The 23,472-nt window shown below is 36.5% G+C and overlaps 3 protein-coding genes across 7 annotated transcripts; 2 read left to right on the top strand and 1 right to left on the bottom strand.

Annotated features, from left to right (window-relative positions):
• The first annotated feature begins 385 nt into the window (after positions 1 to 385).
• On the top strand, positions 386 to 8,082 carry LOC129898704 (26S proteasome regulatory subunit 7 homolog A-like). The gene is made up of 10 exons (XM_055973349.1): positions 386 to 577; positions 2,496 to 2,577; positions 2,706 to 2,797; positions 2,878 to 2,955; positions 3,611 to 3,672; positions 4,406 to 4,550; positions 4,659 to 4,877; positions 4,955 to 5,136; positions 5,321 to 5,496; positions 7,680 to 8,082. The coding sequence occupies exons 1-10, from the start codon at positions 482 to 484 to the stop codon at positions 7,835 to 7,837; spliced, it is 1,290 nt and encodes a 429-aa protein (XP_055829324.1). The 5' UTR covers positions 386 to 481; the 3' UTR covers positions 7,838 to 8,082.
• A 195-nt stretch (positions 8,083 to 8,277) lies between these two features.
• On the bottom strand, positions 8,278 to 13,019 carry LOC129898707 (protein STRUBBELIG-RECEPTOR FAMILY 7-like). The gene is made up of 15 exons (XM_055973351.1): positions 12,892 to 13,019; positions 12,700 to 12,771; positions 12,545 to 12,610; positions 12,360 to 12,431; positions 12,198 to 12,269; positions 11,896 to 11,967; positions 11,751 to 11,816; positions 11,582 to 11,638; positions 11,195 to 11,484; positions 10,633 to 10,919; positions 10,210 to 10,475; positions 9,525 to 9,657; positions 9,272 to 9,408; positions 9,038 to 9,194; positions 8,278 to 8,793 (listed from the first exon to the last, which is right to left on the bottom strand). The coding sequence occupies exons 1-15, from the start codon at positions 13,008 to 13,010 to the stop codon at positions 8,686 to 8,688; spliced, it is 1,974 nt and encodes a 657-aa protein (XP_055829326.1). The 5' UTR covers positions 13,011 to 13,019; the 3' UTR covers positions 8,278 to 8,685.
• A 3,769-nt stretch (positions 13,020 to 16,788) lies between these two features.
• Positions 16,789 to 22,071, top strand: LOC129898703 (glutamate receptor 2.8-like). 5 transcript variants are annotated; one of them, XM_055973345.1, is made up of 6 exons: positions 16,789 to 16,876; positions 17,765 to 18,779; positions 18,977 to 20,316; positions 20,453 to 20,762; positions 20,854 to 21,260; positions 21,363 to 22,071. In XM_055973345.1, exons 2-6 carry the CDS (start codon positions 18,494 to 18,496, stop codon positions 21,915 to 21,917), a joined length of 2,898 nt encoding a protein of 965 aa, XP_055829320.1. In that variant the 5' UTR covers positions 16,789 to 16,876; positions 17,765 to 18,493; the 3' UTR covers positions 21,918 to 22,071. The 5 variants fall into 5 exon arrangements, with proteins under 5 accessions (XP_055829320.1, XP_055829319.1, XP_055829322.1 ...); XM_055973344.1 differs by having other exon boundaries at positions 20,854 to 22,071; XM_055973347.1 differs by having other exon boundaries at positions 16,791 to 16,876; positions 18,681 to 18,779; positions 20,854 to 22,071.
• The last annotated feature ends 1,401 nt before the right edge of the window (positions 22,072 to 23,472 follow it).

Raw genomic sequence — 23,472 nt, 5'->3', positions numbered from 1 at the left:
TTCTTTCTTCATTTTCACAGAGTATAAATAGACTAATTATTTCTCGAATTCAAAATCAAAGCAAACTTGAAGCTCCTTATTTTTGCCCGGTACGACTTTGTACAGTGAAAAAATAAAATAAGATCGCCTACCCTTAGGTCTAAGTTAGAAACTTCACAACTACTATTTCAACTTAAGATCCAAGTTGAATTTTTGGATTTTTTGCATGTTCTTTAAACAAGGACCCTAAATGGCTATTTTTGCACTTGTGCCTTCTTTTTCAATCTTTTACTATATATGTCCATTGGGCCCAAATAGAAGGTAACCGGGCCGATTTTGGATATACCCGGCCCAACAAGCACATGTATCGGGTTTTATAAAAGCGAAGAGATCTCATTGTTCTTATACTTTACTTGCTGCTTCTTTCTCAAGAATTTTTTTGATATACAGATCTTTTTTGTTCTTGCGATTAGTGAGAAGAACGAACGCATCTGAAAAATCCATGGCACCCGCAGCCGCCGATATCGAAGATGAGATCAAGGACGAGAAGAACCCTCCGCCACTTGATGAAGATGATATTGCTCTACTCAAGACTTATGTACTCTTTCTTCCCCTAATATTTAACCCTAATTTTTACTTATTGGCTCTACCTGATGCTTTTTAATTCATTTTGAACTGTTAATTTTTTTCATTGCCTACTGTTGAATAATTGAGATGGTACATAATGTTGCAAAAATGTTATTTTTGATATATTTTTTTCTGTTACTGAGGATTCGAATTCGAAGAGTGTTTGAGCTCTTGAAGATAGTGATTCTCTTATCAGGATTTAGGTTGAAGTTTTGTTGGTGTGGATGCGTGCAGCTAGTAGCATCTCTCATTTTCATTATGCTCAAACGCTTTTTTAGGTTATTCAATCAAATGAACATGTTCGGGGGAATCTTAGTAGCTCAGTTGATTGGCTATTTAACTACCTGAACCTTCACCTTGTTGGTGAGGGTTCCACTACCCACCTTGTAATCCCCTCCCCTGCCGCCATTATCTTTTTTTTTTTGAAGACATTGAACATGTTAACCCTTCTTGTCTTTAGTAACAAGAGCTTAGCTTGAACCTACTTAAATACAACTTATCAGGGAATTCCACTCTCTTACGTCTCACTCAAGTGAATTGGTTTAGGGAGGAGTCCTATGGATAATTCAGTTATTGGAACTAAGACAGATTCAATGGGAGAAATCAAGGTGCTTGGCTTAGTGGAAAATATTCTTTCCCCTGGGTGTAGCTCCGGCCTATCTAGTAACAGCCTCTAAAGTTATGTTTGGAGGATCAACATAGGGGCCTTGGTTGTGCCTTGCCACCTTTCTAACAAGCCTTTGAGAAGTCGCGTGTGCTTGACTGAATATGCAGCCACGGAACTGTTGAATCACTTATGAGACGTGTGACCAGAGTTACTCATAGCATAAACTACAACTTTTTATGGTCTGAGAGGATCCATAATGTTACTTATGTTGCATTGCTCTTTTTGTGCTTTCCAATTTATATTTTGTGGCTTAGAATTGATTTTAAAAAATTAAATTCAAGCTCTCCATTCACTTTTAGGAATGAAAAAGGCAACACATATTTTCTCCAACTACATGCCATGTTTGAGAGGCAGAAACATAACAGAGAGATTGTATCACTGCAAATATGGGTTACACTTGTATCTGAACCATTCTTGGGCAAATTTGGTGAACTGTAGCGGGGCATGTGTGATCCATGTGATCTCCTTGTTCCTTACTTGTTGCTTTCTGTTTTTATACTTCTAATGGAAGCTCTTATTGTCCTACATAAGCTCCATCCACTGTTGTAGCTGATTCCCCATCTGTTGTGTTGAGCTGATGCCTGGGAGCTCAGTAGGTTTATGCTAATCTAGGGTATTGAGGTTCCTCTGTTAAGCATGGATAAGTTGCCTTGGTCAATTTTGCCTCATTAAAAAATAAAATTTAAATAGAATTTGTTTTGATGATTGAGAAATCTGCCTGGGACCATCCTTAAGACCAATTGTTACCTTCGAAGAGTGGGTATAATGACCTGCCCTTTTACCTTTCTCCGCTGAAATACCAGGCTTAATTGTTATAGCACAAGGTTCAAACCTCTTGCCTAAGTCACAAGTCCCAACTAAGCTATGAGGGCAAAAATAGAAGAAATATGCTTGTTCATCTTTTTTTTTTTGAGAAATTATTAAGTTTTAAGAAGAATTGAATAAGCCGCCTTCAATTCTTCTTGCTGATTCAGACTGGAGGTATCAGATTGAATCAGTGAGGTGCATATGTGTTACTCTAGGCCTAAGTCACAAGTCCCTCCTCCTTGCTAGCTTTTTGGAACAATGACCCTTCTACATGAAGTACATGATGTAGATGAAATGCAAGATGTGATTGGGAATTGCCGAATTTGTTTTTTTATTTTGTTTGCTGGCTCAGTGGAAGTTCACAATTTATAAATTATTCTCATTACCTATCAACAAAATATAATGATTTCTCCAGGGCCTGGGACCTTATTCGACCAGCATAAAGAAAGCTGAAAAGGAAATCAAGGAAATGGCCAAAAAGATAAATGATTTATGCGGTATGTTTGTTATGTCTCTTGTTGATTTTGTATTTGATTATGCAAAGGAAATTCTTTTTGTTTTTGTCGAACCTTGTGTTTCCTTGTTGCACATTCTTGTGAACTACATCTTAAATAATTTTCCATAGGCATTAAGGAGTCTGACACTGGGTTAGCTGCCCCAAGTCAATGGGATCTGGTTTCTGATAAACAGATGATGCAGGAGGAGCAACCTCTTCAGGTGTGTTTCATGTAAATACAGATCCGTTGCTCTCTTATTACTAGGTACGTTGAAGCTTTAATTGAATTGTTTTGGAGCAGGTTGCCAGATGTACAAAGATAATTAGCCCCAACACTGAAGATGCAAAATATGTGATAAATGTCAAGCAAATTGCAAAGGTATGCATCATGTCAATTACGTTCGAGCTTTTTGTCAACTGATTCCACTCAAGCAATAGAAAGAAAGGCTATCTCCTCTAATCTCTAACTATGCTGAGTTCAATCTTCTGCTTTCTTTGCATTTGGCATTTGTCCTGAAAAAAGCCCTTATTGTGTCTTTCAAACATAGTATTGTGTTCAGTTCTAGCTTCTAGCAACACTTCTATCGGTGAATGTATTGGTATCTGGAAGGAGGGTGCCTAGGAAGCCAGGTTTACTGTTAAAACTGGAGAATCAGAATCTATATCTGAGCTATAATGTATGGAATGGTTTTTTAACAAGACAGAAGACGGTGTGAAGCTTGATAATTTTGTGGTTCAATCTAAACATGGGAATAATCTTGTTATCATGATAGTTGTAAAACATTTAAGTTTTCCAATCCGTCTTCAAAGAAAACATATTGATATTACATACTGGACACATTCCTTGTTTTTTTGATAAGTAATGTTTCAGGGTTATCATGTCTTCAGCCTGAAAGGTTATATCCATTTTCTTTGGGGTTGGGTGTATGTTTTTAGCTATCACAGAAGTTTGCGCAACATTTTTTGTTGGATTCACTCTTTAATGAAAGGACTCTGATCACCTTTTTTTTATTATGCTCATTTTATTCGTGCAGTTTGTTGTTGGATTAGGTGACAAAGTTTCACCCACTGATATAGAAGAAGGCATGCGAGTCGGGTAGATTGTTATTCTTATTCTCTCTCTCTCTCTCTCTCTCTCTCTCTCTCTCTTTCAATAGATATACATCCCAAAAACCTGAAGTGGTATTCTTAAGCAAAGGAAGTTATTCTTAAGCAAAGGAAGTTACTATGTATTGTCTTCTGGTAGCTGTATCTGAGAGTCATATGTCTTGTTGCACAAGAGTGAGTTTGTCAAAGGAAGTGGGTTACTGCAACATAGGGATACCCTAGAACATAGTAATCTTACTGAGAACTGGTGAGGATTTGCAGATACTAGTTATCCATTGCTTTATTGGAGATGATTATCTGGAACATTCACTTCATGTGCTTGCTCAATTCCTCACTGGTTCTCCACTTGATCACAGTACTCATTTTCTTGATGGATGGCTGAACAAGCACTTTATGGGTTAATAGGCGTGCTATCTTATTTGATTGGTGGAATCACCTAATCTGATAAACTGTGTCCCTTTTGCTTTTTGTTGGCCTCAAACCTTGACATTTGTGCTTTATGACAATATTAAGTTTAAAAAAAATCCTTGTCGATGGATTGCATTGCTTAGCTTTCTTTTAGTATTGGGGATACCTAATGTTAGGCATACTCACACTTTATAGGCGTAACAAAGAAGCTTTAGTGGGAAAATCTAGTTCTGTATATAACAATAATGAACTAGTCAAAACTTCTGCTTTGCCAAATCTTGCCAGTCTCTCTGACCATATTGTTATTGTTGTAGGGTTGATCGGAATAAATATCAGATTCAAATTCCATTGCCTCCCAAAATTGATCCTAGTGTTACCATGATGACTGTTGAGGAAAAGCCTGATGTGACATATAATGATGTTGGTGGATGCAAGGAGCAAATTGAAAAGATGCGAGAGGTATTCATGGTTGTATACTATGTTATTTATTATCTGTCCGACTCTGAACTTGTTCTGTTTAAAATTCATGGTATTGTATAAGCTGATTCATTTTGCTTTTAACTACAGGTTGTTGAGTTGCCCATGCTGCACCCTGAGAAGTTTGTGAAACTTGGAATTGATCCCCCAAAGGGTGTTCTCTGCTACGGGCCTCCTGGTACTGGGAAAACACTGCTTGCTAGAGCAGTGGCTAATCGAACAGATGCATGCTTTATTCGTGTTATTGGCAGTGAGCTTGTTCAGAAATATGTTGGTGAGGGAGCTAGGATGGTTCGTGAGCTGTTCCAGGTCAGAAGTAACCGTGTTGGCAACTTCTTTAGCAAGTTTTTGTAGTTTGATTGCTGACTAACTTTTTGGTGTGGCAGATGGCGCGCTCTAAGAAGGCATGCATTGTCTTTTTCGATGAAGTAGACGCCATTGGAGGTGCAAGATTTGATGATGGTGTAGGTGGAGACAATGAGGTTCAGCGCACCATGCTTGAAATTGTGAACCAACTAGATGGATTTGATGCTCGAGGGAATATTAAGGTTCTCATGGCCACCAACAGGTTAGTGTTCTCTCTTTGTTTTAGCTTTTCGTCCTGGTAGTCTCTCTTGTGGGTCGTCGTTGCTGGGACAACTTGGGGTGATTTATTTTCAGCATGATAACGGAGTGCTTCAAACTGGGTGTTAGCCATGGGTATTTTGTATTTGGTGGCTAACTTCTGTAATGCATTTTGTTTTTGTTTGCAGGCCTGATACTCTTGATCCAGCATTGCTACGTCCTGGACGTTTGGATCGCAAAGTTGAGTTTGGTCTACCTGATCTAGAGAGTAGGACCCAGATATTTAAGATTCATACACGGACAATGAATTGTGAGCGCGATATTCGATTTGAACTTTTGGCACGTCTCTGTCCAAACTCCACAGGTAATCTCCTATACATTGACATATAATAGAATGTCTCATGTATATTGCTCCAAAAGTTGCATATCAAACATCAATTTTGTATTTGATCTTGTGCACATTGTTCTATTAAAGAGCTCTTTCTCCTGATTATAATGCCCTGCCTTTTAAGACTGCCCAAAACGTATAATAATCTTCTAGAAGGGGAAGTTCTACCACATCTGAACTCAATTTTTTTTTTTTAATTTCTCAAAATATTATACATATTTCAGAATTTTTTCAATCTACGTGATTTCTAAAGTTCCGAGAATTTAAATTTACATCCCGATGTTTTATTTACCATAAATAGTTCGGCAACTTTTAGATTTATTTACAAGTTTCCTCGTTGGACACTGGACAATGTACAACTGAAACCTTTCATCTTAATTGTCGTGCTGAGTCAAAATGAGAGGAAGGAGTGATGGAGTATAGTCCGTTGGTAGTTTTAATCAAGAGTTGCTTCGGTACATGAGCTTGTATCCTGTGCAAAGTATAAGTTTATAACAACTAATGCACCCATTATTACTCTCATTCAAATAGTTTCTTGTTACATTCTGAATCCAACTTTACTTTTGTTCCATGTCACGGGCTTCTCTTACTTTCTTGATAGAACTTGAACTTATAAAAACATTTCAAATAATAAAACCTCCAACTGTTCTAGGGCAGTCTGTTAATGTAATCTTGATCAGTTCTATTGAAATGAATATTGGGGTTTAGATACATAATGTGGTGTCCTTGAGCCAAGGGTCTATAAAAAATAATACCCTTATCTCTGAGGTAGGGGTAAGGCCAAACCCCACTTTGTGGGAGTACACTGGGTATGCTGTTGTTGGTGTTGTACATACATACTGTGGTCGGAGAACTTAGATTACTTGTTTTTGTACCCTCAATGTTGGATGGGTTTATATCAAAAGGAATTCTTTTGAAACTTATATCAATAGGATTTTAGGGTGAGTATTTACAGAATGAGATCTCTTTGAGATTGTCCATTGACCAGTTAAAGGCAAATTTTGGAAGAGGTTGATATTTTAATTGAGTTTGATGTATTTGAAGAGTAAATTTGGCAATAAGTTATAGCTGCTTCTGCCGACTTTATGGCATTTAAAACAATATGAAGTGATTGTGGCAAATATGGAGGTCTAGAGAAGGTTGATTTACTAGAGAAGGTTTACTTTCATGTAAAGAGAAGTGATAAGTTCACTTCTATACAATGTTCTTTACACCCAAAGTAGAAAGTTGCAATGCAGCTCCCTTTGATTTTCTAAATGTTGTTGAATCTATCTTCAAAGTTTCTCCCATTCCTTTTCCTCAAGATAGTCCACCAGATACAGTGTGGGATTATTCTCCTAATCCAGCAACTTAACAAGTCTGCTGTGTGCTCTGGCATTGACCATTTGGTCTCTGTTAAACTGAGGAACGTAGTCCAAAGCTGAGATGTGACTTTACAATGGAGAAGCAGATGGTTATTTGTCTCTCTAGCCTCACTTCATGACGTGCATCTGGACACAATTGGCAATCCCTTTTTCTGTAGGATCTCATGAGGGAGGCAAGCTTTCCTGATTACTAACCAAGCAAAGCTCTTTAGTATGAGCCATACTTTCCCATACATGCTTCCCAAGGACCTATTTTGTTTTCATGCATCCTGGATACCTCTTTCCTATAAATTCTTCCTACAGAGAACTTGCCATCCTTATTGAGTTTCCATCTAAAAGTGTCATTCTCTGCAGTTGTGCCTTTGAAACCATCAATCATCTGCAATAGCTCCACAAACCTTCCTACTTCCCAGTCATTAAGATGCCTCCTGAAGTAGTAGTTCTATCCCTTTGGGGGGGGGGGGGGGGACCAACTATCAGCCGCTGTAACCTCAAGGATAGTGCATATTTTGGCCAGATCAGGGAAAGCTTGCATTAAAATTTCTTGTCCAATCCATAAGTCTTTCCAAAGCAGTATTTGTTATCAGCACCCACCTCATAAGATGAGTTCTTTACTAGTCTAGGCCAAAGATTCCTTATAGATCTCCATACCAATGTTTCATAGGTGGTTTTTGGACAAGTATAATTTCACGTACATGTATCACTTAAAATTTCAGAATATTGTAGTAATTAAATGCACAAATACGACAGTTAGGGGCTCACTTTTGATCTTTTCTCTGATTTCGTTTATTCCAGGAGCTGACATAAGAAGTGTGTGCACGGAGGCTGGAATGTATGCTATTCGAGCAAGGAGGAAAACTGTTACGGAGAAAGACTTTTTAGATGCCGTCAATAAGGTCATTAAAGGATATCAGAAATTCAGTGCAACACCGAAGTACATGGTGTACAATTAGTTGGACTACTTTCTATTTGGTACAAACAATCGAGCGTTGGCAGGAATGGAGTGACTTTGCTATTTGCCATTTAGTTATCCCATGTACTCAATTTGATGATTTATGATGTCCACTAAGATTTTATTACCTGTTTATTCATCTCTTGGTGCTTCTCTTTGTTGCCAACAAAGATGCAGGACCAACTTCTGCATTGTAATGCTTGATGATTTGGTGTTTTGAGTTAAAATCTAAGAGCCGTAATGATAGCTAGCTTCCCTCCTTATTTTGATTTAATTTCATTTCCGTGATGTTCACTTCTGCTTCAGCGTCAACAATTTTGAAAGCTAACACTATTTTCTCAGGTGTTCACTCAATTAGATTCTTAATAGTTTCATACGCATTCTTAGTGGTGTTGTAATTGCTTAGTATGAATGAACCTTTGCCAGAAGGTAGGTGCAAAACTGGTAGTTTTTGAAGTAGAATAAATGACACGCACTTAAGAGCCTCTTTCTCAAGGGTCATTCAATATGCAGATGTGATTTTGTCGGATCTTCAATCCAAGTCGTGTATCCATCAGATGTCAATGCCGGTACAATATGTGGGAAAAGAGTACAAATGCTGGTATCCATTTATTTATGTGTTAAAAAGGTTCTTTATAAGTAGAGATAATTTATGTATGTTTTGTAGGGTGATCAGTGAGAAGCAGCTGAGGTAATTTACAATATTTTAGCATTTGGTATTTTAATCAAATACGACTGCACTGAACAAGATATTGCTGGGCTGATCAGCATCAGGTGTTCTCCTATAGCAGCAAACTGTATAAGAGAAGCATTTGTTGTTAACATTTAGCAGGTCTTGAGCATATCTCTTCAGTCCTGATCATTACTGTGTAACCTCTTGCTCATGGTTGCTCGTTGTACTAGCCGGACTAATGGTTGAACCACTTCAGACATGGGTGGACGGAACTCAGGCTCAGGCTGACACAACATACACAAACCATTGAGATAGTGCGATTTAGGGGACTACGTTATTGCAAATTGAACACATGGTATATATCAATTTATTATTTGAAATAACAATGTACTTCATTCATTCCAATTTATGTGACTTTATGTAGACGATTCCAAAAATGAAGGAATGAAGACCACAAGTTTCAAATGTCTTCATTTGTTTCTTAAACTTCGTGTCAAATCACATGAACTGAAACAAAGGGTGTATTACCTGAACACATAGAGCAATCACATCAGCAAACCGGGAAAGAGATTTGACAGAATAGAGTCCAGTGAGAACTGGATCAACCATCTTTTCCAGGGCATCAATATCATGGAGCTGAGGGGTTGCCCATCTAACTAAAGACTGTTCAGATCTTGGTCTTGAGCTGAGTAGAGAAGAGCACTCGTATTTTATTATTTGTTTTCAACAGATTTGGTTTCGAAATCATTAAATAACATTTACCTATCGAAAGGTTTTCGTCCAGAAAAAAGTTCCAACATAACAACGCCAAAGCTGTATACATCACTCTTGGTAGTACACTTTCCAGATATAGCAGCCTCTGGTGCACCATATCCAGACTCTATATTATGGTTCAATCCCTACAGGGAGCAAAAGAAAAGGGTCCAAGTTGAAGCCATTTAGAAGATACTTATGTGGAGCTTTAGGAAATTGTACTTTAAGAGTAAGGAAAAACACAAATTTATAAAGTGTTTACCTGATCTACATCAGCCATAAGGTTTGCCAACCCACTGTCTGATAGATGAGGATTGAGATCAGCATCAAGTAAAATATTTTCAGATTTTATATTTTTATGAACTAAAGATGGAGAACAAGCTTCATGTAGATACCTGCAAATTAAAGGATGCTTATGATTTAGCAACTAGAATAAACCTGCTCATAAGAATTGGAGAGTTCGCGACCAAAAATAGAAAAAATATTCTGATTAGATCTAATGGAAAGCCAGCATCTACGGTGTTCTACAACTTTAAATAATATAATTGCTTTTGTATTCGAAATAATATTGAAACACTTTAACATACTTGCTTACTAGTTATCAATGGTGTAAGGAAAACTAAAGCTCTAACATTCATTGATCTTTCCAGTTCAAATTTGTTAAATTTATTTCCAAATGAAAGACAACTAATGAATCTCTATCAGTAATATCACAACTCAAGACGCCCTCAGGGCTTTGGTCTAATGGTATAAGGGGTTGTTTGGTAACTGGTTAGAGTTATGCATGTATTAACTAATACAAAATTTGGTTTTGAGAAGATCTATGTATTATTTTTTTGCAAGGATAAATTATGTAGAGTTTAATTATTCATGTGTTAGTTTTCTCCAAGCTGCATTAATTTTATGTGATGCCCAATCAAAGTAATTTTGTAGATTATGATACTGACTCTAGTGCTCTTGCTGTGCCAAGTGCAATCTTGACTCTGCTATCCCACGTTAGTCGCGTGCTGTCTTCATCCATCTGATGCAGGAAATCATGCAGAGAACCATTTCTTTGGAATTCATAAACCAGCAGGTGCTGCTCATCTTCTGAACAATAACCAACTAGTTCTGTTACATTTGGATGATCTAGCTGGGATATTTCAGGAATGATCTTTAGAAAATCTTCAGGATTCCGGAGCTCAGATGAATAAAGTTTCTTGACAGTGAGAACCTACAGCATTTCAAATAAAATAGAAACTTAAACTATTAGTACGTAAGCAAAGGGAATGTTAGCTGCAACAAGAAATAGTTAAAACAACGGAACTAATATATCTTTTTCTAGTAGAACTAATAGTTACATTTGCATCAGTCAAACAAAGAGATATTACTTTGCCATTGTCAAAGTGCGCACGATATACACTTCCAATGGATCCTTCACCAATAAGATTTTCAACACTGAAGTTGTCAGTAGCCATCTGTAAGTCTGCAATTGAATATTGCACAACTTTTCTTACAGCTGTACGAGTTTTCTTCTGCGGAAGAATGAGTTTTTCTGAAATGTCATCTCCACCAATGGATTTATGAGGATTAATAGGTGGAGGTCTTAGAGACACTACAGTGGGGGTTTCAGTAGCTTCCATGCTTGTTGCGGATGGAGTTTGGCTGAATTTCATATCTGCAGCCAACATAGGTGATGAATAGAAAACACAGGTTCCAAAACTAACACAAGAATGAAAACAATAGAACTTCCTTGCAAGGCTACATTTATAGTTTTACCAATTAAAGGCTACAGTCCAGCATCAAATCTCATTTTCCATATTAACAGCCGGGGTAAGTAAAATTAGATTTATAACACGTGGACTAAATGTTGAGATACTGAAGGATGTATCAGTAAAGGTGACCAGCTATGTTTCTCAACTGACCACAAAAAGAAGTCATAAAATTATATACCTTGTACTTCCTGTGACTGAGGAACAAATGGCTGAACGTCAAGTTTTTCTATGTCTATTGACGACTTTCTGCGTCTTTTCTTGATAATACAGATTACTGCAACTGCTCCAACCACTGAAACTGATATCAGTATGCCTGCAACTCCTCCACCACCTATACCAGATTTCTCACCACTATCACTTTTACCTCCACCGCTGGAAGGGTTGCCATTGCCTCCTGATTTGTGACTTTGAGTGGACTTGTTCGCAGGGGTTGCAGGCCCTGAGCTCCGTGTCTTACCGTTAGATTTTCTACAATTGTGTCACAAATCCCAAATTCAGTTAGGAAAGTTATTCACTACGAATTTTCAAGGATGAAAAATAATTTACAAAATGAAACACTCACTGCATTATCCCTTTTAATTTCTCAGGAATCCCACCAGTGAACTGATTGTTTTCAATATTCCTAAAGCATAAAGTAATCAACATGACAAACAATATAGTAACTGAGAAAGCCTAGAAATGGAACATTCAGAGATTGATAACATTCACACACACAAAGATGTTACATAACTCACAGATCGTCAAGAGGAAGATTTGCGAGGACATCAATGTTTCCAGTAAACTGATTGTTCTGCAGGTAGCTGCACAACACAATACTAGAAAGTTCAATGACACTCGACCAGTACAGTACAATAATGAATCAGAAGATATTCGTCTTACATTTTCTTCATGCTAGTCAGTGACTTTAAGCTTTGAGGAAGTTTACCGGTCATTGAATTGAAAGAGGTATCTCTGAAGCATAAATGTAAACAATCAAAAGTAAGCAACACGGGATAAAACATAGTGTAATCAACCAAGAAGAAGAAAAGATACTTTCACTAAGTGACAACAACTCACATGATAAACTGAAGAGATACTCTATTTATCTATCAAGAATAGCACAACATACATTGGAAATCTCAATCATATCAGGGTAATAACGATCTGAAAAAGAAACGGGACAAACTGAGACAAGGCCTTACAATGTGTTGAGAGAAGAAAGTGATCCAAAAATGTCATTCAATTCTCCTTGAATTTGATTATGACTGACATTTCTACAATCAGGCACGTACAACAGAGAGAAAATTAGAACAACGAGCCTAATGGTACTATATAGGTAAATTAAATTTTGAAAATTCACTTACAAGTATTGAAGGGAAGTTATTTGTGAAACGGAATAAGGTAGGACACCGGTAAAACCATTACCAGCCAGGTTACTGCAATACAAAGTAAGTGGTCAGAATGATTATGTAAGTAATTTTTTAAAAACACTTGGAGCCTGGAATTGAGCACCGAAAAAAAGAAAGAAAATCCGAATAAAAATACATACAGTCTCTTTACATTCGGAGGAAGCTGGTAAGGTATCTGGTTTCCGAGATTATTGTTGCTTATATCACTGCAAATTACAACATTATACGATTTAAATACAAATAACTGAAGGAATTTTGGAAATATTGAATTGAAAGCCTTTGATGATCATCTTACAAGTTGGTTACAGATGTTAGACTCGTTAATTGATATCCCATTGATCCGGATAGTCCTAAGCCGTTTATCTGGCTGAAGGAAATGTAAATGAAAACTGAAAATCAGCAATTGTCAAATCAATTACCAACTAGAAGTTATCAAATAAAGTGTATACGGAAAATGATAGCAGGATCGCGAAGAGAACATAGTTACATTTCAGTTACTCTATTGCCCGAACAAGTAATTCCTTTCCAGGATTCTCCACAAGGATCACCACCATCTGATGAGCTCCATTTCGTAAGCTGCCCCGGTGAATTTAGGGAGCTATACATCACTCTCAGGGCAGAACCTGATAATCAAAGTTTCACGCAACATATAAATAAACACACAGAAAGAGACTAAAAACAGCTCCAAAAAAATTAAACTCTACACTATTTTGTTAAATTTCTAATCTATTCCAAAAAGAATGACAGCCTTTTATTATACTTCCTCGTTCACCTTTAATGAAATGCTCCTATATCCACAACAATGTCATGAGTTGTTACTGTGAACTCTTTGACTTATCAACGGGCTTTTCAGTGAAAATTAGCAACCTAGTTTAGCTATAAAAAAGTCTCAGATTTGAGCTTTGAGAATGAAAAATTACTGACAGGAAGTGCTTCCCCTTCTAATGAGTTTTGGGCATAACGAGTCTGAATTAGTGAGTTAATTTCTTTATAATTAAGATATGGAGTAGTAGAATTAAGCTGACCGTCGGATGGATCTGTGCCCGCATTGATGAAGCTGCGGCCATGCAAAATGAAGAAGAGTAGGGCCACCCTTACCACCAAACTCATCCTGACCCACCTTCTTCGTGTTCAATTAAACCCAATATTTTAACACGGAATTTTATCAAATAGTAGTATATCATTAAATTGCAAACTCATAAGTCATAACGTGATAACGTGATCAGATGGTTTCAATTGTCATAACTTTAAAGGTTGATTCATCAAATTTAAATTTTAAATCCATCGTCGAACTTCTCTAAATCCGTCGTCTCTAAGTTCGAGAAAAAAAAAGGCTTTATTAGACCTTTGCTTTTTTGTTGTTATAAAAAAAAAGAGTAATCCTCTTGACAAATTAATAGGAGAAAAAAAGGGACGATCTGCAAATCCTCTTGTATATGATCAATCGATCAATATATATATGCATATCGTCAGTAAAGCTGACTGAATAATTTGATTAATGCCGGATCGGAAGAGTTAAAAAGAACTGGAAAATATATATTTAATATTAATGCGGAAGAAAAATGTAGTTGATAGGTTAACGTTGATAAATTGGCATGCACGATAAAGTTGGTGCCGGGGTAGGGAGGGAAGAAGGAGTGATAGATGAAAATGGAAATGTGAGGGAGGGAGAGATTTACGGGTATCGGGTTGCCCCACAAGGTGGGGGTGGGTTTATTTCGAAATTTTACCTTGTTATATATTAGTTAGTTGTTTTAATTTATTTGTCTTATAATTTCATTTAAAAATATATGGTCTTTTTTTTTGCTTCAACTCTTTAATTTTCATTTTTTAGTTTTCATGTGACATGTTTAAGATCATTAAATAATATTTTGATATATTTCATATGTATTAATTTAAAATCACAAAATTTAAAAATCTCTATCTTTTACCGTTTACATGTTAAAACCAAAAAAACAGAAATTAGAAAATAGTAAATTACTCCGTAATATGCACGTTTAAGGTGTAAAATATTTGGAAAAAGAAAGAGCTTATAACTTGATATAGTAACGATTTTATTTTGATAGTGTAAAACCTTTTATACCATCTATGAAAGTTGTCAACCTAAAGAAAATGGTTAGTAACATTGATACAATATGAAAAAACGGAAATATAAGAAACTCTAAAACTAAGAATAATTAAATAAAAAGATAAAAAGTTAAACGGAGAATAATTAATAACTATAGCTAATTTAAAGTTAAAATTTTAATTATTAGAATTCAAAAGGCATTTACAGTCACTATAAAGACAGTCTCAAGAAAATGATATTCAAGCAAATAATTTCATCAATATTTTCTAGCAATTATGGCCTTAGACTCAAACTCCCTCAACAATATATTCAATTGAGAATTCATCATATCAATATCGCTAAATGAGTTATTCTCCACTAATTATCGCTTATGCTAATTATTATAAAAATATATTCTTACATTTCAAAAATAGCCATTTGTATTTATGTCATCTTTATCCCTACCGTGAATCCTTTTTTCCCCCTTCCATTTTAGCACATTATCAAGCTTTAGGCCTTTGTTTGAAGGGGAGCCTTGGAGTAACTGGTAAAGTTGCTGCCATGTGACCAGGAGGTCACGGGTTCAAGCCTTAGAAACAGCCTCTGCAGAAATGCAAGGTAAGGCTGCGTACAATAGACCCCTTGTGGTCGGGCCCTTCCCCGAACCCTGCGCATAGCGGGAGCTTAAGTGCACCGGACTGCCTTTTTTAGGCCTTTGTTTGAAGCACCCTCCAAGCCTCCGAGGTACACAGTGACTCTAATTTTGGCTAAATTCATTCCTTCACAATGACTCAGCCTTACGTTTCATCCTTGTGCTATAATAAAGGGCAGTCCAGTGCACTAAAGCTCCCGCTATGCGCGGGGTCCGGGGAAGGGCCTGACCACAAGGGTCTATTGTACGCAGCCTTGCCTTGTGCTATAATAATGAACAAAAAACATTTGATCTAAAATATTGTAAGAATTATCCTTCCGTTTATTCTTGTTAAAAAACTAATGCTACGGTTCCAAAAACATGACTTTTTCTCTCCAGGTTAGTTTTTTAATAGGAATAAACAGAAGGATGATTCTTGCAACATTTTAGACACTAAAGATGTTTTTTGTTCAATATTATAGCACAACGATGAAACTTAAGGCTGAGTCATAATTAAGGGATGAATTTAGCCCAAAACTCCAGTGACTCGATGACAAATCTACAAACTCATGAGCTGGGCTTCTTGAGAAAGGTTTTGATGAAATTCGGCCTGCATCACCATATATCCTCTGCATATTCATATACATTCTGTTGATTTTGATACAAATTTGTGTTGATTCTCTTGGACTTGTGATGTAACTGATACGGTTTACACCTTGTTTGGATGGTTGTTACCCTTTGTATTATATTATTAATTTAAATATAAGATTCGTTTTATTTGTTATTTAAATTTTGTTGTACCGTATCATTTAAATCTATTGTTAGGTAACGACGAAAAGTCTCATATCATGTAACGACCTATTCGGTATAATTACGTTGTTATTTTAATATATTTTTAATAATTCTATTTTAGACTTTATCCTATATTTCAAGAGTAGTTTATCACGTGCCCTACTTTTCTCATAGCTTTATCATGCAAATTATTGATGTGTGACATTATATAACTATACAAAATGATACAATTTATTCAAATATTATATTAATTAAAACATTACAATACATCTATTCAAATATTATAGTAATTAAAACATTACCAACCTGTTTGGATTGACTTATTTTTAAGTAGCTTATAAATTGAAAATTACTAGTTAAAAAAAAAGTAGCGCAGTTCATCAAAATAAACCCAACTATTTATATTTTAACTACAAAATAACTTTAAATTAACTGGTCAAACTTAAAAAAAAAAAAACTCAAAACACCTAATTGGCCTCTACAAACCATTAAACAAAGTAGTGCTGCCTGACAAGTCCATCGTTTGCTCCAAAAATCCACAATTTTCACTTCCTGGCATTGAGTTGATTAACAGGTTTGATATCTCTGAGGAAAATGTTGCGGCGGTGGTGGAGGGAGGTACAAGAACCCCGAAAGAATCTGGCTTGGCGGGTTATATCCATCAGAAAGGAAGGCCTCGTAACCCTTTGTTCGTATACTCGAGCATTTCGTGACATCTGACGACGGTAGGGTTATCGACATCCCGGAGAATTTCAAATTTCAATCCCTCTGGATGCGAACGCAGTCCTCATGGATACAGGAAATCACCTTGAGGGCGTAAAATTCACCGATGGGCCTTTGTTGGACCTTGTACGCGGAACTTCCGAAGCCGGTGCCAGTACCCGTAAGAGGAATAAGAAAATTCCCCAATGGATCCCGCTGCTCAGAGAAAGAGGGTGGTGCCGCCGTGAATAAGGAAGAGGCGGCGGTATGATGGATTTAGTGATACGGGGCGAAACTCTGGTATGCATTTTGTTCTCTCCTCTGTTTTTCCGATTAGGGATGTAAATTGGTAACAATAATATTGTAATCCCATTATCCCAGTTTGGATAATAACATACGCTAATATACTAGGGATAATACACAAAATCCCCTCTACTTGTCTTTTTTATGTGGCGAAGCTATATTATTATCTAAAAAACATGCCATATTTATTACTCCCTTTCAATTTGTTTTTCCTATTTTCCTTTTTAGCTCGTTTTAAAAAGGAAATGCCTCTTTCCTTTGTTTAAAATTCCTTAATTCAAATTTTCCACATAACATTTTGGTACATTTGACGTGTCCTTAGTTCAAGACACAAGATTCAAAAAGTCTTTTTTTTTCTTAAATTCCGTGTCAAGTCAAAACAGAACAAATAAATTGAAATCATATTTTGTAGGATCATGTATATATTTATATAATGTCTGCAAATAATGTTTGCACAAACCAAAAATTTCATTCAATATCTGCAAATAATGTTTGCACAAACCAAAAATATTGCAAAATGAGAAGGAAAAAAACTTATAAGTTAGAAAGATGGTAGAAATGCTAATTTATTTTTTTTGGCTTTTCAAATTTTATTGTTGTTTTTGTTTTTATCATCAACATCTATGTAGGGGGATATGATTTGACAGAGTTATGTGGCATGAAAGAATTCAATGCATGCATCCATTGATAAGACACTCAAATGAAGTAGTATCTTTGTTATGTTACAAAATAGAACAAAAAAGAAATTAGCACATAAGATGCCAACTTATTTTTAGATTACATTATATTGCTACATATGAAAGAATGGGGTATATGGAGAGTTTATGAGATAATTTCACAATAAAAGGGCGAGAGATAATTAGTAGTACTGAACTTATAATGCAGGTGCTAGGAGACAAGATTATCAACAGCAGACAAAGACCATAGTAATGGATCAAAAATGATGAAACTCTTTAGGACCACTATTGCTTGGAAGACTAGCAGTAATATGTTCATTTTGACATCATAGATAAGTTCCCAAGCAGCTTCCTCTTGCATTAACAATTACAGTGAGCGAATGACATTGATACCTACACATATAGTCATCTCAAAAACCAACCGTCCAAGTTAATTACTTCTGTCATCTAACTGCATCCTCATTCCCGTACATGATGCTATCTCGGAATATTGGTCAATCAGAGAGGTGGATGTTGGTGTGTTTGCTTATTTTGGTGTGCAAGCTACTACTATTGACCCAGTCAAAGCTGAACTATTTCTGAATTTTCAGCTACTAGATAGTCTGCATTAAATAGAATGAAAATTAGGGATTGGGGGAATGTGTCAACAAAAACAATTTTGTCACTGAGTTTACTTAGTCTGTATTTGATTGGGTCAAACTTAGGAGGAAGCTTTACTAACTTCTTGTGACTCCGCCCTCTCTCTCAATAATCAAACAACATATTTTGAAATATTTGTTCTTTGGAAACTTAAACTTTGGCTGCTCTTTCCACATTTACGGGGCTTGGTATAAGGAGGGGTTAAGAGAGCTTGAGACTCATCTCTGAAAGTTGGTTACTTGCACAAAACAACTGCTTCTTGCCCAACTCTCCGACTACTTCTACCAGAGTTTTTCAAATGCAAAATCCAAGATGCAGTTTCCTAATTCTTTTCATTCAACTTGTCTCTATCATTAGCTTTTGTCACTACACAAGGCAAATAAGAGGTGAAGATAATAACACTAGTGCTGTAAAGGTGGATGTGGGCATAATTCTTGATCTGGCAACAGATGTTGGAAAAGTAATGAATATATCTATCTTACTAGCCCTTGCAGATTACCATGCCAATGCTAGTCGCGGTGCCATTAAGATAGATCCTCATTTCAGGGATTCCAAGAAAGATGATGTTGAAGCAGCATCCGCTGGTAAATTCAGCTCCATGATTTACTTCTGTTAAACTAGCATGTCTTACTCTCTTTGCTTCACGAGTCAGACATACTCTCGTAGTTAGTCATCCATGCCCTATTTGCACAAGATATTCTCTTTTTCTATAAGTTATCGGTTTTCCTATTTTAAAAGGGATTTTCAGATAATTTCTTACAGTCTGATTGTGTATGTGCAGCCATTTACTTGCTAAAGGATGTCCAAGTACAAGCTATCTTTGGGCCACAAATGTCTACACAAACTGGTTTTGTGATTGACATAGGGAACAGAATAAAAGTCCCTATCATTTCTCCAGCAACAAGTCCTTCACTCTCAGTCAAGGAAAATCCCTTTTTCATAAGGGGAGCACTTCCTTCTTCCTGCCAGACTAAAGCCATTGCAGCAATTGTTAGAAACTATGATTGGAGGCAGGTTGTGATCATCTACGAGGATAACTCTTATGGAACTGGGATAGTTCCATATCTGACTGATGCTTTACTGGAAATCAACACTTTAGTCTCCTATAGAAGTGTTATTTCTCCTTCAGCCAATGATGACCAAATCCTCAGGGAGCTATACAAGTTGAATACAATGCAGACCAGGGTGTTTGTCGTGCACTTGCAACCATACCTTGCGTCACGTCTTTTTCTCAAGGCCAAAGAAGCCGGGATGATGAGCAGTGGATATGCATGGATCATCACAGATGTTCTAACGAGTCTTCTGGACTCGGTAGATCATTCAGTCATTGAGTCATCAATGCAAGGTGTTCTTGGTATAAAACCTTATATTCCAAGATCAAATGAGCTTAACAACTACACGAAGAGATGGAAAAAGAGATTCCGTCAAGAGTATCCAGACACGGACCCAGTTGAACTCAATGTGTACGGGCTATGGGCATATGATAGCATCACTGCTTTAACAAAAGCAATAGCGAAAGTGGGCACTACTATTATCCCAAAATTCAAGAAAGCAGACACTAAAGAGAATTTAACGGACTTAGATGCACTTGGAACCTCAGAATTGGGATCTCTGCTCCTTGACTCTATGCAAAACACAACGCTAAAAACAGGACTAAGTGGTGAATTCCGTATCATTGATGGAGAATTGCAGCCATCCCCATATGAGATTGTGAATATAATTGGGAAAGGAGAGAGAAGCGTTGGATTCTGGACAGAGAATGATGGCATTTCACATAAATTGAAGATGAATGGTAAAACAGCCAAGAGTATGAATGAGCAACTAGCGGCCATCATTTGGCCCGGTGAATCTACCGTTGTTCCGAGAGGCTGGGAAGTACCCACAAGTGGGAAGAAGTTAAGGGTTGGAGTTCCTGTCAAAGGAGGATTGAAGCAGTTCATTAAAGTGGAAATAGATGCCAAAACACAAGCAGTAACTGCAACTGGTTTCATTCCAGATGTCTTCAAAGAAGTCATCCAATCTTTGCCATACGCCATCCCTTGTGAATTTATTCCATTTTCAATAGAACATAGCCCCACTTCTCAAGACTATCATGATCTTGTTTACAAGATCTCTTCGAAGGTAATATCCAGTCCTCTTTTGAATTAACCTTTTTGGATGATACCTTGCATGCTCCTTTTTGGAACTTCCATATCTACTTTCTGCTTTGACTGAGATCAACCATAATACTAAAATAATCATTCATTGCATGAACCAGGAATATGATGCAGTTGTAGGTGATGTGACCATTTTAGCGAGCCGATCCAAGTATGTGGATTTCACATTACCTTTTTCAGAGTCGGGTATTTCTGCTGTTGTGCCGGTAAGGGATGATAGGAAGAATGCTTGGATTTTCTTGAAACCTCTAAAGAACGAGCTTTGGATAACAACCGGAGCATTCTTCGTTTTCATTGGTTTTGTGGTTTGGGTACTTGAACATCGTGTAAACAAAGAGTTTCGAGGACCCAAACACAAGCAAGTCGGGATGATATTCTGGTTTTCCTTCTCAACTCTCGTTTTTGCTCATAGTAAGTCTCTGACGCGAGGCAAATTATATACGAAAGCTTTATGATTTATCCTTGTTTCTCCACAAATCATATATATGGTTGGTTGTTTCAGGAGAGAGGGTAACAAGTAACTTTACAAGATTTGTGCTGATTGTGTGGGTTTTCGTGGTTCTGGTGCTGACATCAAGTTATACAGCCAGCTTAACATCTATGTTAACAGTGCAACAGCTTCAACCTACTATAACAGACCTTAATGATCTCATCAAGAATGGAGAATATGTTGGGTACCAAGAAGGTTCCTTTGTCAAAGACGTATTGAAGCGCATGAATTTTGACAGCTCCAAGTTTAGAAGTTATCGTTCATTGGAAGAGTATAATGATGCCCTCTCAAGAGGGAGTTTAAATGGAGGTGTTGGTGCAATTGTTGATGAACTACCTTATCTCAGACTCTTCCTCAACAAGTACTGCAGGAAGTATATTATGGTCGGTCCGACATACAAGGCTGCTGGCTTTGGATTCGTAAGAATGTCGCACTCCAGTGATGTTTCAAAACGCGTTTACATTTGTTTAGTATGGTTTGGTTTACTCAATAACCTTTTATTTTCCCCCAACTTCTGGCAGGCATTTCCAAAAGGATCTCCTTTGGTACCTGACGTCTCAAGAGCAGTCTTGCAGGTGATGGAAGGAGAGTTGATGAATAACATAATACAGAAATGGTTTGGAAATGAAACAGATTGTCCACAGAAAGATATAATGGCTATGGAATCTAGCCTCACGCTAGATAGTTTTAAGGGTCTTTTCCTCATAGCTGGTGTATCAGCAGGCTCCGCTCTTCTCCTATTCTTCCTCATCTTCGTTTATCAGAATAGAGAAATCTTAGCCACTGATGATTCAGTATGGCAAAAGCTTTCTGCAATAGCAAATGTTTTTGATGAAGAGAAAGACAACTCTAATTCTATGTCAGAAGAGCCATCTGAAGGCAATGAAATCCAAACTGCTACGCTATTTGCAGAAAGTGAACCTTCTACTGAAATATTGCCCGAACTTCCTTTGCAAAGCCCAGAAATCAGAATTTCTGACGGCCTAGGAGCATCCCCTGCTGCTGAAGTGTTCTCTACAACAGAACCTGGAACTCCAGTTCATGAAACCATTACAGGGTCAATTGAAGCAAGATGAGCTAGGTTTAAAATAGTTAAACCATATTATATTTGCATTAAGAGACGGCTCTAGAATTTAGACTTGATGGGTTTTACCTTCAATATCTTACAATTGACTTCCTTGCACTTTTGTAACATGAGTTCAAAATTTAATATTTATTGAAAGTTTACTACTTTTTCGCATATATTTATGTTCCATGTCGAAATTTTGCTTTCAGTTTTGAGAAAGCATCTGCATCTGTTTTCATCAAGGTTTTCAGGTGGGCAAATGAGAGATTCCAGTGGAATAGGAACAGAACTTCCGCACAAGTTTTAAGATGCCTTTGAGTTATCAAAAAGGATCAGATTGTGTTACTATGAAATTCTGGAAGACTAATTTCTGACAAATAAATATATTTGAGAAGGGAGCCATTATTATCTTCCTCTGCTCCCTGCGGAGTTGATTTCTTAGATATCACTCAAATACTATTTTCTTAGAAAATCATTTTGTTCGTCGATATGTGACTGTCCTGTCCATTTTTATGTGTTGTGATCTATTGCCTTTTTAAAATAATTATTAGTTGAGTAACCATACGAGAAAGTCATTCCCATCCATGTTTATGTGTTCTCTGCAGTGAGATATGTGATTCTCCTTCCTTGGTAGATGCCTTTTGAGTCACGAGGGATCAAATATTTGTGGTTAAATGCGATCGTTATGAAGAAACAGTAGGAGATGCACACGCAGTTAGTTGACGGTAACACAGAGAGTTTGAGTTTGAGCAAGTACGATATATAGTAAAAAAAAATAAAAAATGTATCAAGTGTTTGATTTTCTTGACTTCGCATCTTCATAAATCTTCATTTGTGCAATTGTTGGATTTGGTCAAAGTGGAGGAGGATCATCTTTTCTTTCAATTATTTTCCATAGGCTAAGAGCTTTGAAATAAGCCTTCATCTTTATCACTCATATGCGATAATTTTCTCCTGTAAACATAGGAGGGCCTGTTTTATCCCGATTATAAGTCAATTGATTGTAATGAATATAAATATGAATAATGGTTAACTGTTTAGATTTCATAATATAATAAACTGATGAGACTATAAGAAAATTGATTGTCTCATTTTTTTTGGTGATTAGACTTTATTAATTTACTGGGAACGTGGCCGATCGTATCATTATCTTCGGAGTTAATTGTTTTATAAATATTATTTTGAAATGATGATACATAACAAAGCTTATCAAATTTAGCATCTTTTAATGATGGATAATACATTTATAATGAATAAGTCAGAATATATTCTCTAATAAAGAATTGTTTCATTTCTATTACATTGAATAGACATTTGATAGTATGTTTTGATGGTCCTGCGTACTTTCTGTTGGGAGATAAAAAATTATTTCATTTATAAAATTTTAAAAATTAAAAATTATGAGGATTGGAGGTGAAAGAATACATAAATGCGCATTAAATTTAATATAGTTTATCATATTATAGTGAGAGGTAAAAAATTGAGTAATTGAATGTAAAGACTTTTTGAGATATTAAAAATAAAATAAACAATTAAATGAAGAAAAATTCTTTTTATCTCCCAAT

The sequence above is a fragment of the Solanum dulcamara genome, chromosome 8, assembly GCF_947179165.1.
Source record: "Solanum dulcamara chromosome 8, daSolDulc1.2, whole genome shotgun sequence".
NCBI lineage: Eukaryota > Viridiplantae > Streptophyta > Magnoliopsida > Solanales > Solanaceae > Solanum > Solanum dulcamara.
Note: the sequence above shows the minus strand (reverse complement) of the source record. Positions and strands in the feature narration are given on the sequence as shown.

What these genes read in the sequence shown, in the direction of transcription:
- LOC129898704 (XM_055973349.1), top strand. Translation starts at nt 482, where the DNA reads ATGGCACCCGCAGCCGCCGATATCGAAGATGAGATCAAGGACGAGAAG. An exon ending in ATGTCAAGCAAATTGCAAAG is followed by an intron (nt 2,956 to 3,610) that starts GTATGCATCATG and finishes TTATTCGTGCAG; the next exon opens with TTTGTTGTTGGATTAGGTGA. An exon ending in TGGTTCGTGAGCTGTTCCAG is followed by an intron (nt 4,878 to 4,954) that starts GTCAGAAGTAAC and finishes TTGGTGTGGCAG; the next exon opens with ATGGCGCGCTCTAAGAAGGC.
- LOC129898707 (XM_055973351.1), bottom strand. Translation starts at nt 13,010, where the DNA reads ATGTATAGCTCCCTAAATTCACCGGGGCAGCTTACGAAATGGAGCTCA. An exon ending in GAGAAATTAAAAGGGATAAT is followed by an intron (nt 11,485 to 11,581) that starts GCAGTGAGTGTT and finishes ACACAATTGTAG; the next exon opens with AAAATCTAACGGTAAGACAC. An exon ending in TCAGTCACAGGAAGTACAAG is followed by an intron (nt 10,920 to 11,194) that starts GTATATAATTTT and finishes TGTTGGCTGCAG; the next exon opens with ATATGAAATTCAGCCAAACT.
- LOC129898703 (XM_055973344.1), top strand. Translation starts at nt 18,494, where the DNA reads ATGCAAAATCCAAGATGCAGTTTCCTAATTCTTTTCATTCAACTTGTC. An exon ending in TGTTGAAGCAGCATCCGCTG is followed by an intron (nt 18,780 to 18,976) that starts GTAAATTCAGCT and finishes GTGTATGTGCAG; the next exon opens with CCATTTACTTGCTAAAGGAT. An exon ending in AACTCTCGTTTTTGCTCATA is followed by an intron (nt 20,763 to 20,853) that starts GTAAGTCTCTGA and finishes TGGTTGTTTCAG; the next exon opens with GAGAGAGGGTAACAAGTAAC.